This window comes from Melospiza melodia (assembly GCF_035770615.1).
Source record: "Melospiza melodia melodia isolate bMelMel2 chromosome 7 unlocalized genomic scaffold, bMelMel2.pri SUPER_7_unloc_1, whole genome shotgun sequence".
NCBI classification, from domain to species: domain Eukaryota; kingdom Metazoa; phylum Chordata; class Aves; order Passeriformes; family Passerellidae; genus Melospiza; species Melospiza melodia.
Genome location: NW_026948497.1, coordinates 5127293 through 5142067, shown reverse-complemented (window position 1 = coordinate 5142067; position 14775 = coordinate 5127293). Strand labels below are relative to the sequence as shown.

At 54.2% G+C, this 14775-nt stretch overlaps 2 protein-coding genes across 2 annotated transcripts; both read right to left on the bottom strand.

Annotated features, from left to right (window-relative positions):
* Window positions 1–46: 46 nt before the first annotated feature.
* LOC134432866 (uncharacterized) lies at window positions 47–4726 on the bottom strand. Its single transcript, XM_063181744.1, has 5 exons — window positions 4708–4726; window positions 4206–4462; window positions 3147–3227; window positions 2224–2608; window positions 47–780 (listed from the first exon to the last, which is right to left on the bottom strand). The coding sequence occupies exons 1-5, from the start codon at window positions 4724–4726 to the stop codon at window positions 308–310; spliced, it is 1215 nt and encodes a 404-aa protein (XP_063037814.1). The 3' UTR covers window positions 47–307.
* Window positions 4727–5008: 282 nt separating this feature from the next.
* LOC134432769 (uncharacterized) lies at window positions 5009–6588 on the bottom strand. The gene is made up of 2 exons (XM_063181679.1): window positions 6481–6588; window positions 5009–6285 (listed from the first exon to the last, which is right to left on the bottom strand). The coding sequence occupies exons 1-2, from the start codon at window positions 6493–6495 to the stop codon at window positions 5344–5346; spliced, it is 957 nt and encodes a 318-aa protein (XP_063037749.1). The 5' UTR covers window positions 6496–6588; the 3' UTR covers window positions 5009–5343.
* Window positions 6589–14775: the final 8187 nt, after the last annotated feature.

Genomic DNA, 14775 nt, shown 5'->3' with positions numbered 1-14775 from the left:
CCCCCCCCCCCCGCGGGGCCAGGGTGGGGTCCCCAAATTACCCCCCCCATGTCCCCAACGGGTCCCAATGTCCCCAACAGGAGCCCAATGTCCCTTCATGTCCCGTTGGGGACACTGGGGACACACCGGGTCCTGTTGGGGACACTTTAGGGACATCGTGGTGACCCAAAACGGGACAGGGGACGTCAGGGTGGCCCCGGTGTCCCCAAGGGAAGGACACGGGGGTGGCACCAAGGTCCCCAATGTCCCTCGGGGTGTCCCCGTGCCCCGGCGGTGACAGTGCCACCCCTGTGTCCCCACCCTGTCCCTACCCCTGCCCCGCCAGTGCCCGCTGGGCCACCTCCAGCCTCCGCGTCACCTCCTCATGCCCCTCCCCCGAGGTCGCAAAGTCCTCCACGATGTCCCCGAGCACCCGGGCAGCGCTGGGGAAGCCCTGTCCCCGTGTCCCCCACGGTGTCACCTCCCTGTCCCGGGTGACAGCGGCCACCAACTTCTTCAGCGCCCGCGTCACCTCCTCCAGCCGCCCCAGCACATCCGCGGTGAGCTCGTTGGTGGCCGCGGTGGCCTCGGCGCTGGCCCTGGCGGCCGCCACCCGCCGGGCGCGATCCCACAGGCGCAGGGCCATGTCCCGCTGGTGGCCCGCAGCAGTGGCCAGGTGACGCCGCGATGTCTCCAAGCCCCGCCAGGCCACCTCGCAGGACACGGCCACCATGGCCAGGGCCAGCAGCAGGTGACTGTCCTCAGCCACCCCCAGGGCGGCGCGGGCTGAGTCCAGGGACACTGCGGGGACACCACACAGGTGGCATCAGGGACACAGCAGTGCCACCAGCCCAATGTCACCAACCCAGTTCCAGCCAAGTGTCCCCAGCCGTGTCCCAGTGCCACCAGCCCAATGCTCCCAGTGCCAGCCCAGTGCCACCGTCCCATTGTCCCCCTACCTATGTCACCATGCCAGTGTCACCACTACCACACATAGCACCAGACCAGTGTCACCAGTTCAATCCCAGTGTTCCCCACCCCGTCCCAGTGTCCCCAGTCCCTTCCTGATGTCCCCATCCCAGTGTCCCCTCCCAGTACCCCCAGTCCTGTCCCACTATCTCCATCCCAGTGTCCCCAGTCCTCTCCCACCGTCACCTGTTCCAGCCCAGTGCCACCAGTTCTGTCCCACTGTCACCACCCGAGTGCCACTACCCTGGTGTCACCAACCCAGTTTCAGCCCAGGATCCCCAGTCCTGTCCCAGTGCCACTGGCCCAGTGCTTCCAGTTGCAGCTCAGTGTCCCCCCCCCCCCCCCCCCACTGTCACCGTGCCAGTGTCACCACCCCAGTGTCACCAGTTCAATCCCAGTCTCCCATCCCGGGGCAGGGGAAGGTTTCTACTGGTTTGTAGGGCTCCATGCTGGTCTGTACTGGTTCCCTGCATCCCCTGCTGCCCCATGCTGTTCCATACTGGTCCATACTGGTCTATACTGGTCAGGGCAGGGGAAAGTCTCTGTTGCTCTGTAGATATTCATACTTGTCCAAACTGGTCTGAACTGGTCCCCCCTGCTCTATACTGGTTCATGCTGATCCTTACTGCTCCATAGTGCCTTATACTGGTCTGTACTGGTCTATACTGGTTTATACTGGTCAGGGCAGGGGGAGTTCTCTGCTGGTCTGTAGATATTCATACTGATCTATACTGGTCTGAACTGGTCTGAACTGGTCTGTAGTGCCTCCCACTGAGGCAGTACAGACTCACAGTACGCAATACTGCCACAGTGTGCTATGAAGGTGCATACTGGTCTGAACCGGTTTATACTGGTCTATACTGGTCTGAACTGATATACACTGGTTCAGGCAAGGGGAAGTTCTACTGGTCTGTAGATATTAATACTGGTCTATACTGGTCTGAACTGTCTCCCACTGAGGCAGCACAGACTCACAGCATACAGTACTGCCACAGTGTGCTATCAGGATGTATACTGGTCTGAACTGGTTTATACTGGTCTGAACTAGTTTATACTGGTCTGTACTGGTCCATACTGCCCCATATTAGTCCATACCATTCCACACTGGTCCATACTACTCTATACTGGTCTATACTGGTCTGTACTGGTTTATACTGGTCAGGGTGGGGGAAATTCTCTACTGGTCTGTAGATATTCATACTGGTCCATACTGGTCCATACTGCTTTATACTTGTCCATACTGGTCCATACTGGTCCATACTGGTTTTTACTCACACACAATCCCACACAGCACCATCAGCCCCATGGTCAGCCCGTGCCCAGCCCGCAGCCAGCGCTGGCACCGCCATGCCCGTCCCTCCTCGCGTTCCAGTGTCGCCGCTGCCGCCTCGGCCATGGCCCCGACCTGCCTCAGCCACTGCTTGTCCTCGTCCCCCAGGGTCCCCAGGGCCACCGCCGGGGCCACGGTGGCCTCCCGGGCCCTCTCCAGCCCCTCCCGGGCCACCCGGGCCTCTCTCAGTGCAGCCTCGGCCTCAGCCAGTGCCGTGGGGATGCTGTCCGGTGTCCCCAAGGCCTCGGCCAGGGCCACCAGGGCCGCCAGGGCCCAGTGCTGTGCGGCCACCGCCGGGGCCACCTCGGGAGGGAGGGCAGGGGGGGACACCTGGGGACAGGAAAGAGGGGTTAGGGGGATAGAGGAGGGGTTGGGGGGATTCTAGGGGGAGTTTGGGGGGTCCCAAGTGGGATTTAGGGGCTCCCAGATGAGGTTCCCCAGGGATTTGTGGCTCCCCAGCTGAGAATTCTCAAAGATTTGGGGTTTCTCAGCTGCCCAGGTGAGGATTTGGGGGAGTCCCAGGCGGCCATGTGAGGGTCTCAAGGGACTCCCAGGTGAGATTTGGGGGGTCCCAGGTGAGAATTCCCAAGGATTTGGGGTTTCCCAGGTGTCCCAGGTGAGGCTCCAGGGACGTTTTGGGGTTCCCAGGTACCCAGGTGAGATTCTGGGGGGTTCCACTTGAATCCACCCAGGAATTTGGGAGGTCCCATCCCCCTTTTCCCCCGCCCCCGGCCCCTCTGAACTCCCCAGACTCCGGAACTTTCCACTTCCCTTTTCCCTCCCAGCCGCACCCACGGCCCTGGGGATCCCCAAACTTCCCCAAATCCCCCCAAATCCCTCCCAAATCCCCCCAAATCGCCTCAGGTACCTGCTGGGGGCGACCCCAGGGTTTTGGGGTTCCCACCTTGAGCTCCATCCTGGTCCCCACCCGGAGGCTGCGGCCAGAGCTCTGAGGGCAGAGGGCGTCGAGGCTCGGAGGAGGGAGGGCCCCACGCCCTGATCCTCCCCCGAGGGGCAGAACTGGGCCTGCCAGGACCTCAGGGAACCTTTCGGGGCTGGCTTTAACCCCTCGGGGCCTGGATCCATCCATCAGGGCTCCATTTCCCTGCCAGGACCCCAGTGACCCCTCAGGGCCCCAATTTCCCCGGACAGGACCCTGATTTACCCCCATTCATCCTTTCAGGACCCCAATTACCCCTCAGGGCCTTCATTTATCTCTTCAGGAACCATTTTCCCCTCAGGACCCCATTTATCCTTCCAGGACCCCATTTACCCCCTCAGGGCCCATTTACCCCACACAGGGCTCTGATTTCCCCTGCCAGGACTCTGATTTAGAATTGGTTTTGGGGATTGTTTATGAAGATCCAGCAGGATTTGGGGTCTGGGATTTGGGATTGTTTGAGGACCCAGGATTGGAGATCTTTTAGGATCAGATTTGGGGTATCTGGCAGCATTTGGGATCTGGGATTTTCTGGGATCCAGGGTTTGGGATTTGAGAGCATTTAGAATCGGTTTTGAGTGTCCAGTAGTATTTGAGATCTGGGCTTTGGGATTGTTTGGGATCCAGGGTTTGAGGTCATTTGGGACTATTCCTTGGGATCCAGCAGGATGTAGGATCTGGAATTTAACACTTCTTGGGATCCTGGATTTGGTGTAATTTTGGAATTGCTTGGGATCCAGAATTTGAGATAATTTGGGCTCATTCCTTGGGATCCTGCAGGATTTATCATCTGGGGTTTGGGATTGTTTGGATTGGTTTTGTGTATCCATCAGCATTTAGGATCTGGGATTTTTTGGGATCCAGGATTTGGGATTTGAGAGCATTTGGGATTATTCCTTGGGATCCAGCAGGATTTGGGATCACTTGGGAACCCTGAGGCCCTCGCCCCCGATGTCCCCAAGGGGTCCCTTTTACTGCCCTTCCCACCCTCCCATTGATGGCCCCGCCCCTTTCCCACGCCCCATTAATGCCCGCACAGGCCCCGCCCAGTTTCGTTTCCTTCCAGGCCCCGCCTCTCTCCACGCCCCATTCATTGCCCGCCCCTTCCCGCACCTCAGGCCGCGCCCCCTCCGCTCCCCATTGGCTGTTGCTCCCCCTCCCCTCCTCCCCCCCAATCCCCGCCTCCCCTGCTCCGCCGCTCCCCATTGGCTGAATAATGCGGGCCCGCCCGTCTATGGGCGTGGCTACAAGACAGATCGGCGTTGATTGACAGGTTCTCCTCAGCAGCGGCCCCGGGGGGTACAGCCAACGCGGCTCGGGGGGACCGGGGAGGGGCTGGGGGCGTTTTGGGGGGGGTTCAGTCAATGTGGGGGGGCCCGGGGGTTGCCAGGGGGTCCTGATGAGTGTGGGGGAACCCATGGATTGGGGAGTCGGGGGTAGGGGGGGTCCCCTGAGTGAGGGAAGGGCGGTGAGTTGGGGGTCCTCGCACCCTGGGGGGGGGGGGTCATGGACCGGGGCGGTCCCAGCGCTCTGGGGGGGTCGGTAAAGGGGAGGGAGGCAGTGAATGGGGGGATTCCGCTGCGTGGGGGTGGTCTGGTAAATTGGCGGGAGGGGCCCTGGTGATAATGGGGGGATCCCGGCTGATAACGGAGTGGGAGACAGGACCGAGCCCCAGGGGACCATCACACTGCCATTAAATCGGCTGCACGGCGCACACATGAGCAAATAGATTATTTTGTACGAACGAGCAGCCACAAGGAATTATCAATAATCAAGTACCAGAGCAAAAGACTTGTGAAAGTATTTTTTTTGCAAAAGCCAGTACAGAATTGCAGCAGGCAATTATTAAATTGTCATTTATGACCCGGCTGTGCTGAAGGCACGGAGGAAAGCTGGAAGCTGCTGAGGGGTCTCATTCACCTGTCCCCTGTCCCTGAGTGTCCCTGAGTGTACCCGGTGACATCACCCCAGGAATTCCCATCAGGATTTGGGACAGTATCAATGAAAATTCCCAGAAAATTCCTCGGATTTGTCTTAAATCCCATGTGGGGAGGTGAGAGGGGACAGGTGACAGCAGAGATGTCCCCAATGATGTCACCGCCCTGATGAGGTCACAGCTGTGACGTCACTGTCCCTGCAGCAGATTTGGAATGTCCTCGATGGCTTTTTGGCACCGCTCAGCCACTGCACGGCTGCTGGGGCCATTGGGGCCACCACGGCCATCATAGGGACTCAAGAGGAGGTCGTGGATGTCCCCAAGTGTCCCCAGCAGGTGACGCATGAACAGGCGGGCGCTGGCATCCCAGACCCGCTCGGCCTTGGCCACCAAAGCCACAGGGACATTAGGGGGTGCCTCATTTGTCCCCTCTAGGGCATCCATGATCTTCATGAACTGCAAACTTATGTAAGTGATAAACTTGCCGGCTTCGTCGCACATGGCCACCAAGCGCTGCAGCGGCTCCAGGGCCACCTCTGCCCAATGTCTCCTCCTGATGGCCGCCCTCGCCCGCCTGGAGGCCACCACAGCCTCTCCCATGGCCTCATTGGTGGCCATTGCCACCTGGGCATCACGTGTGGCCCCCGCCGAGGCCTCCTCATCCCTGTCCAGGGCCACCATGAGCTGCTGGGCAGTGGCCGCCAGGTTGTCCCCAGCTGTCCCCCTGTGGGTGGCCTCGTCCTTGTCCTGTGGGTCCCCGGCCTGGGCATTGGCCATGTCCTCGCAGGCATTACAGAGGTGGATGGCCTCCCAGTACAGGTGGCCCCAGCTGTTCCCTAGTGCGTCCTCCAACTTCCACCAGGCTCTGTCCACAGCTCTCACATCAGCCCAGATGGCCCCCGGGGTGGCCCCAAAGGCGGTCAGGGCCTGGCCCAGGGAGGGGACACCAGGGTGGCCCAGGGAGGTGACATCACTGTGGTCCAGGGTCTCACGGAGGCTCCAGGTGAAGTTCCTCAGGGCTGTGTGCAGGAACTCTGGGGACATACACTGCTGCTCGTCCCTGTGTGACCCGGTCACGGCGGCCGCCACCTCGCCCAGGGTGGCCACCACGGCCACCAGCGCCTCCAGCACCTGGAAAGAGGACAGGGGAGGTGTCAGTGACCTGGTGGCATTTGTGGCCGCCTGCAGTGGCCCCTGTGCCCTCCTAGGGTCCCCTTTTCCCCTCCCTGAGGGCTCTGCTGCCCCTCTGTCCCTTTGTCAGCTCCCTGTCCCCTGTGCCACCCCACCCCTCCCCCCCTCCCCCCCACTGCACCGGGACTGTCGCACCTCTTGGGGCTCCATGGCAGCTGGGGACACTCCAGGGACACTCTGAGGACACTGGTGGGGGGCGAACACACCCAGGTGACAGTTGGGGCGTGCGGGAAGGCAGCGCAGCCGGAGAGGGGAAGCAGGAAGAGCTAAAGTCACCGCCCCCGGCCAGGGCGGGGTCCCCAATGTCCCCCCCGATTTCCTCAATGGGACCTCGATGTCCCCTCAGGGTCCCCAACAAGAACCAAGTGTCCCCTGATGTCCTGTTGGGGACACTTGGGACACACCAGGGTCCTGTTGGTGACACTGTGGGGACATCTGGGACATCGTGGTGAGCCAAAACGGGACAGGGGGGATCAGGGCGGCCCCGATGTCACCAAGAGAAGGGCACAGGGGTGTCCCCAAGGTCCCCAATAGGACCCCAGTGTATCCCCAGTGTCCCCAGATGGACATTGTGGCACATTTGGGCCTTGTGGGGGACATCAGGGCAACACCAGGGCCATGCGAGGCACTCGGGGGACATTGGGGTCCCATTGGGAACACTGGGGGGACATTGAGGACCCTGGCCTGGCCCCACAGGTGGGGGAAGGGCAGGGGGGACAGTGACATCATCGTCACCTCTTCCTACTACCTCCATCCAGTCGTGCCACATTCCTGTGTGTCCCCAACTGTCACCTGGGTGTGTTTGCCCCCTAGAGTGTCCCTGGAGTGTCTCCAGCGGCCATGGAGACCCATGAGTTGTGACAATCCCAGTGGGGGAGGCAGGGGGAGGTGACAGGGGGCACACAGGGGTGACAGAGGGGACAGGAGGGCGTGGCAGGAAGAGGGGAGGTGACAGAGGGGTAGAGGGGACTGAGGGTGACAGAGGGCTGCCAGAGGTGACAGTGGGGGGTGGCAGGGGGTGGCAGAGGGGACAAGGGGGCAACAAAGGGACAGAGGGAACAGCAGAGCCCTCCAGGGAGGGGACAAAGGGACCCCGGGAGGGCAAAGGGGCCACCACAGGAGGCCACAAGTGCCACCAGATCCCTGACACCTCCCCTCCTGTCCCCTTCCCAGCTGCTGGAGCTGCTGGTGGCCACAGTGGCCACCCTGGGCAAGGTGGCGGCCACCGTGACCGGGTCACACAGGGACGTGCGGCAGCGCGTGTCACCAAAGTTCCTGCCCGCGGCCCTGAGGAGATTCACCCAGAGCCTCCGTGAGACCCTGGACCACGGCGATGTCGCCTCCATGGGCCACCGTGGTGTCCCCTCCCTGGGCCAGGCCCTGGCCGCCCTCTGGGCCACCCCTGGGACCAACTGGGCCGATGTGAGAGCCGCGGCCAAGGCCTGGCAGGAGTTGGTGGCCACGCTCAGGGAGAGATGGGACCGGCTGGCCATGGATGCACTGAGCCCTATGGAGCCTGCACGCACACGGGCTTCACCATGGCCATCGCCCGGGCCACCGACCTGCAGAACGAGGCAACCCGCCAGGATTGGGATATGGGTTTGGAAGACCTGCAGGCCATAGTCCGGTTGCTGCCAGTGGCCCTGGGCATGGATGAGGGGGCCTGGGCAGGGACTGGGCACGAGGCCCAGGGGGCTGCGGCCACCAACGAGGCCATGGGAGAGGCCGTGGTGCCCGCCAGCTTGATAAGGGCGGCCACCAGGAGGGGAAATTGGGCAGAGGAGGGCCTGGGGCTGCTGGAGCGCTTGATAGAAGAGTGTGGCAGCGTCAGTTCGTTCTTCCAGGAGCTGCAGCGGCAGTTCAGGGCCATCAAGCCTTATCTGGAGGGGACAGAGCAGGCATCCCCCAATGTCCCCGTGGCCTTGGTGGCCAAAGTGGCCGAGTTTGAGCACCTGTGGGATGCCAGTGCTCGCCTGGCCAAGGGTCACCTGCTGGGGATACTTGAGCTCATTGACAACATCCTCTTGAATCCCTATGCTGGCCCAGGTGGCCGAGCAGTGCCACAAAGCCATCAAGGACATCTCAAGACTGATGCAGAGACAGTGATGTCACTGCTGTGACGTCATCAGGGTGATGACATCTCTGGGGTCATTGCTACTGTCACTTGTCTCTTCTCCACTCCCCACATGGGATTTGAGGCAAATTTGGGGAATTTTCTGGGAATTTTCATTGAAATTGTCCCAAATCCTGATGGGAATTCCTGGGGTGACATCACTGGGGACACTCAGGGACACTCTGGGGACACTCAGGGACATGTAGACACTCAGGGACAGGGGACCGGGGTGCATGAGTCGCTTCAGCAGCTTCCAGCTTTCCACTGTGCCTGCAGCAGAGCCAGGTTATTAATGACAATTTAATAATTGCCTTCTGCAATTCTGCATTGGCTTCTGCACAATGTTATTGAACACAAGTATTTTGCTATGGTACTTGATATTGATATTGATTATTAATAATTCCTTGTAGCTGCTTTTTGGAGCAATATAATCTATCAATTTATGTGTGCACCATATAGCCTATTTAATGCTATTTGATATTATAGCCTAGGCCTTAAAACATTCGAAATAGACAAATATTAAATAGATAAATAATAAGTGTTAAAATAGAGACTATGCAATATTAAAATGCTTTTGCATAACTGACTCAGGAGTAAAACAATTCCCTTGTTCCTCACACCTGTGGATCAGCCTCTCCAGGCAATAACAGTGACACAAACCTGAGAAGAATTTATGAATTTATCAGGGAGTGTGCAACAACAGGATGGAACCAGAAGAAGAAATAAATAATATTAATCTAATCTACAGAATGCCCTGCAGACAAGTCAGAGGTTAAAACCAAACAAGAGCTCCTGGAACATCCAAACCTCCTGGGGATGTTTGAATAATGTTTAAACTAAGGAATGTGTTTGTAGCCCTGCAGTGGAACCGGATCTGGAAAACAGTGGGTTAAGTTTCGGAGGAGTTCCTTGGCCAACTGCTACAATCCTTTTATAGCCCTTATCAAACTTTTACAATTTTCAAGGAGAGAACTTCGTTTCTCACACCCGGCTGCGATCTGGGGGGGCCCCGTTGCTGAGCACTGACCCCGCCCCGGGTGTCGCTGGAACCCCCAAAAACTGCAGCCACCACCAGCCCTTGTTGGGGGTTGGGTTTTCTCTGTTCTTTCCTTGTTGCTTGTGGAATTTTTTCCCATGGAGTTGCTGAGAGGCGCTGATGGCTGAGTGCTTGAGAAGGCGGGGAGGGGGAACTCCTCTGGTTTTTGGGAGTTTCCCTGGGAGGGAGGAACAGAGACAAAGGGAGAATGGGGGGCAGGGGTTGGGGGCAGCCTCTCTCTGTCGCTCTTTGGCATCGGAGGAGGGCGGCCAGGCTGTCACTGCGGAGAGAATTCAGTGGCACCGCTGGAGCTCAGCCCTGAGGGACCAATCACCGTCTGCTCGTGTGCCTTGGGAATCCTCAAATTCGTGTGCTCTGGGAATCCTGACTTCCATATGCCCCAGGAATCCTGAACTTTGCCTGTCCTGGAAATTGATTTCTGTGTGTGCCCCAGGAATCCTGAATTTTGTGTGCCCCTGGAATCCCAAACTTCGTGTGCCCCGGGAATCCTGATTTTCGTGTTGTTAAATACGAGAGCAGGCTCCAGGTGCTAAAGTGATTTCAGCATTTATGATAAGAAAAAGAAAGGCCTAAAGCAAGGGGACCCAAGGGCTGAGCAGGAGTGTTCCTGCTGAGGATGCTGCAGCGCCGGCGCTGGGGCTGCTCAGCAGCGATGTTCCCGATGTCTCAGAGGGAGCAGCACAGATTCAGTGGGTCAGAACCCCCTTTCTGTCCTGCTTTTTGTCCCTTTGGATTGGTTTCTTTTTGCATCCTTCACTTGCTTGAAGGTTTAAGGTGATTGGCCCATGACAACTCTGTCCAGGCTGGCTGGTTTTGCTTGGGGGGTGGTGCACTTTACTGAGGTGTGTTATGGTACGCTGAGTATAAATATAAAATGAGTAGTTATAAATATATATTTATATAAATAGATATATATTTTATATGTATATATATTCTATATATTTAATATATAATCTATATTTTATCTAGATATAAAAATAAACATAATAATATATAATATACAATAGATGTTTTATATATTCTATATTTAATATATTTTTATAAAAATACAAATGTTTTATGTTGATATTTATATATACATATATAAATATAGATTTATATAAATAAAAAAGAGTAGTTACAAGAAATATAACTTTTACAATATAATAGCCAAACTAACAGTACATGCTTAACCATCTATCAACTATTTACAACACTTTCTAACCTATTTTTGGCAATTCCCCCCTCTAACTATTTGATCAGGCTTCCAGCCTGCATCAACCTTCTAGAGTTCAACTTCTACTTTTCTCAGTTTCTCGTATTGTTCAAGCACATCTCTGGCATTCTGATCACCCTGTTCTTTTGTTAACGTGACTGTTTCACCATTTTTCCTTTCCACGTTCCCTTGCAGCAGGATGCTGCTGTGGACAGTGCTGATCACTATCCGGACTAGACACGGAATTGCACACAGTAGTAATATTACACTTGCTAGTGCACGCACCACAAAGAAGACCAGTTTCTTCCACCATTTACCATTCCAGGTGAACAAGCTGTCCCACCAATCGGAGTCTCCAAACAAGGGGGCCCATTTTTGTGCTCCAGCATAGGTTAGTTTTCTATATTTTGAGGAATGTTTTTAATTACATGACTGTGGTCATGGATCTCTAGGCAGCATTCTGAAGTACTAAATTTCTCACAGATGCCTCCTTCCTCTGTAGGGAGGTAGTCTGCTGCCAATGGGACCTGGTAAATTACTGATGGTGTTGGTTGTTGCTGCTGGTTTAATAGATGGATAGTCAGAGTTGTTTGACTGGACATGATTTTGAAATAAACCAGGCAGGAGATTTTTTTTCTCCTTCAATGTCTTTATTAAAAGTGATCAGCTGAAGGTTGGGAGGTTTAACGGATCCGCGGCCAGGGTGACGCAGAGAAGGAGGAATGCGCAGGTTTCTCCACTAAAGGGCAGAGCTGGGGGGCCCCTCTCACGAGAACAGCGGGAAGAGCCTCGTGTTTCAAGTTTGAGTTTTCCAGGCCTGGCCTGTTGGTTCCAGCTGATGTCTTAGCGAGGGGCGAGGGGCAACAAAGGTTCCCAGCATCTCTGCAGGCTCGGTACTCTGTTCCTCACGTCCAGACATCACTGCGATCTCTTCATTCTGTGTTTGCTCGTTGTTTTCTGAGTCCTTTCGGTAAGTTTGGTGGGGTAGCTTCCCATGGCATGCTGGTTCCGAGCTCATTTTGCATGCCCTTTGATGCCCCCTACCATGTCCCCTCCTCTCACCCTCCGGGGAGGAGGGCCATCAACCTAGCCCCAGGCAAGGCTATACCGATACAAAAGGAGCAATTAGCGAAAACGACCGGTGATTACAATAACAAACAGGTAAACTCCAGCTTGGCAGCAACTGGTTTAACTGGTTCACTCTGCAACCTTAAAAAAGAAAAAAAAAAAAAAAAAAAAAAAGGCAGATTTTTTAACTTATAACAAGCTAACCACAAACAATCCTTTTTCCCAGGTAGTGTATCTTTTCTCAGTATCTTTGAAACCATAGGAATAGAAACCAACAGGCCTTGTTGGACCCTCAGATCCTGCTACCAAATGGGTGCTGACAGCCTTGAGGAGGCAAATCCCCATTCCACCTGAAAGGGATCTGTGGGATGGACAGGGTCCAGTGCTTGGTGAGCTGTTGCTTCAAAAATCAGCAATTGCAATGTTTCCCCCAATCCCATTTCACCCCTTTGTTGAGCAAGTCATTAAGGGCAACAAATGGGTCATTCTGGTTACTAAGAAATCTATCTGGTGTTTCTACAGGAGATATAGCTACTATGGTTTTTTGAAGGAAAATTGATGTAGGTTTAAGTGTTTCTGAAAGCCCTAGAATTAAATGGGGTCATAATTTCAGGCTTTACAGGTGATTGCATTGGTAACTCATAGCTTGTAGTCGATTTTCTTTCATGCATCATTTGCAAGCAAGCAGCTTTGTGAATGTTTTCCAGGGGTTGGCCGGGGGTACCAGCTCTGGTTAAAAGGTCTCCCCTTTCCAAGGGGTTGAGGCCCCTGCCCAATGAGCTGCACACTGAGTCAGGGACCATGGGATGCGTCTGTCTCCCATTGTTAAGCACACCCCATGTTCCCAGCACCCACCGGCTGCTTGTTCTGACAAAAGAATCTGGTGTCCCCCGGTGAGAGACACTTGACATTTGTGTTCTGTTTCAGATTTGTGGGGGAGAAACCTCTACTGCTTTGCAAGTTTTGTTAATTCAGTAGCAGTGTACGCGATTTCTTTGGTGGTTATGTGCAGGTCAAGATCTTCATTATTGATATAGCTGCATTCTGTTTTAATTAGTGGTTTCGTGCTATTGTAACAACAGTGTTCCCCACAATTTTTCATCAGAGCTAATTCTGTTTGAGGGTAATTTTGATTAATGTGAGGAGTTTCCTTCTTTTCTGTCTCTTTTGAGGAATCAGCATTTTGTGAATTTTTAACATCTCTCTCGAGGCAACTCGTAATAAATTATTTTCATTTTTTTCTTCATTTAATTGTTTTTGCAAAACCTCAACTAAGTTTTGAAGGGAGTCTATTATAGCATTTTCCTCACTTTTTCACCTAAAGTGAGTTTCTATGGCTGCTGTGAGACAGGCTCCCAAAACTGAGCAGAGGAGGGTTTTATTTTTGCCCAGTTTGACTTTTGTTTCATGTTGCAAAGAACATATTCTATCAATAACATTTTCTAAATTAAACCAATTTCAGTTTGCCCATTCTCCTCCTGGAGAAGGTGTGGCATTGTATTTAGCAAGCAGAGCATCAAATTCAGCTTTACCTTTTGCTCTGAGGTTTTGAGTCATTTTGTGAAGGGACCAAAACCACAGCAGGGAGGTGCAAACTTAAGTTACAGAATCTCACAGCCTTTGCTGTGCTCCCCTTTGCTTCCCTGGGTGGGTGAAGAGACAAAATCTGCCTGGGAGGCCCTGCTTAGTTTCTTTAGGTTGTCTCTTCCTTCCCAGACAGTGCAGATGCACACACATACACACACACACACACACATACATACACACCCACAAAACAGTTATTTTGTGAAGGGACCAAAAACTACAACAGGGAAATACTGATTTAAGTTACATAACCACAACCACACAGCTCTTGCTGTTTCCCCTCACTTCCTTCCCAGACAGTGCAGATGCACACCAACACAACAGAAACAGTTCCCCCTTTTGCACGGAAAGATCTTTTGTGAAATTTTGGAGACAGAACCCTCAACAGAGTATGGGGATTGCTTTTTACCTGGGTGTGCACAGTTTGTGGGAAATTTGAATCCCACCCCTTGTGGAGTGGAACTTCCTTCCCCTGGTACAGACTGCACACAGCCCTGCAAACCCCTCTGTCTGTCAGAATCCTGTCCATGACACCAATTTAATGTCACGATCCGTCCTTACTAACGGGTTTGTGATGGTTCATGAATTGATCTCAGAGTGCAAAAAAACCCGACACGGCACAGGGGATTTGCAGTAAAAATCAAAAACCAATGCATCCTTATTGAATGATCACAGCAAAATGCATTAGGGGGAATTGGAGAAAAAGGGAAGAATAAGAAAAAAGTAGGAGGAAGAGAAAGGAAGGTATATAGCTACCAAATGAAGAGAAATGAAATCCTTCAGAGTCTTCAGTCGATGGAGTTCCCCTGGTCACGTCACAGGAGATCTCAGAGATTCTGGTCAATTCAAACTCCTATTATTGTCTTTTTAGATGGGGGAAGGGGGTGAGTCTTGAAATTGAATCGAAAGTAGAAAAGAACAGTCTACTGTAATTTCTGGGAAAAAAAAAAAGGTATTGCAGAAGGGTACAAACAGTCCATATTCTCAGCAGTGGGTGAGAGCCATTGTCTCCTTGGTCCAATGGCCACAGCTGCAGGCAAACATCTGGCTTTGGTCAGCTCACCTCCCCCCACACCTCCCCTGGTTGGGGGTTTCAGTCCCAGCCCTTGGGAGGAGGGGGAGCTTCTCCACATGGGGGTCTCATGTCTCAGCCCTTGAGGGAGAGGCTTCTCCCATCTCAGTCCGTGCCTCACGGTGGTCGTGAAGCATATTTGCGGTTTTCTGTGAGGACCACCAAAATAACCGCAGAAAAGTCCAGCCAGGCCGGGAGGTGGGGAAATTCCAGGGCCATTGTTGTGAAGCGGGTGCAAGGGAAGAAAAGGGCAAGGTGTCCCCCTTCTCCTTTTTATTGGGTTCAGTCTTCCATGGAAACAAACCTGCAAACTACAGCTGGGCAAGCCAAGGGCTTTGCTC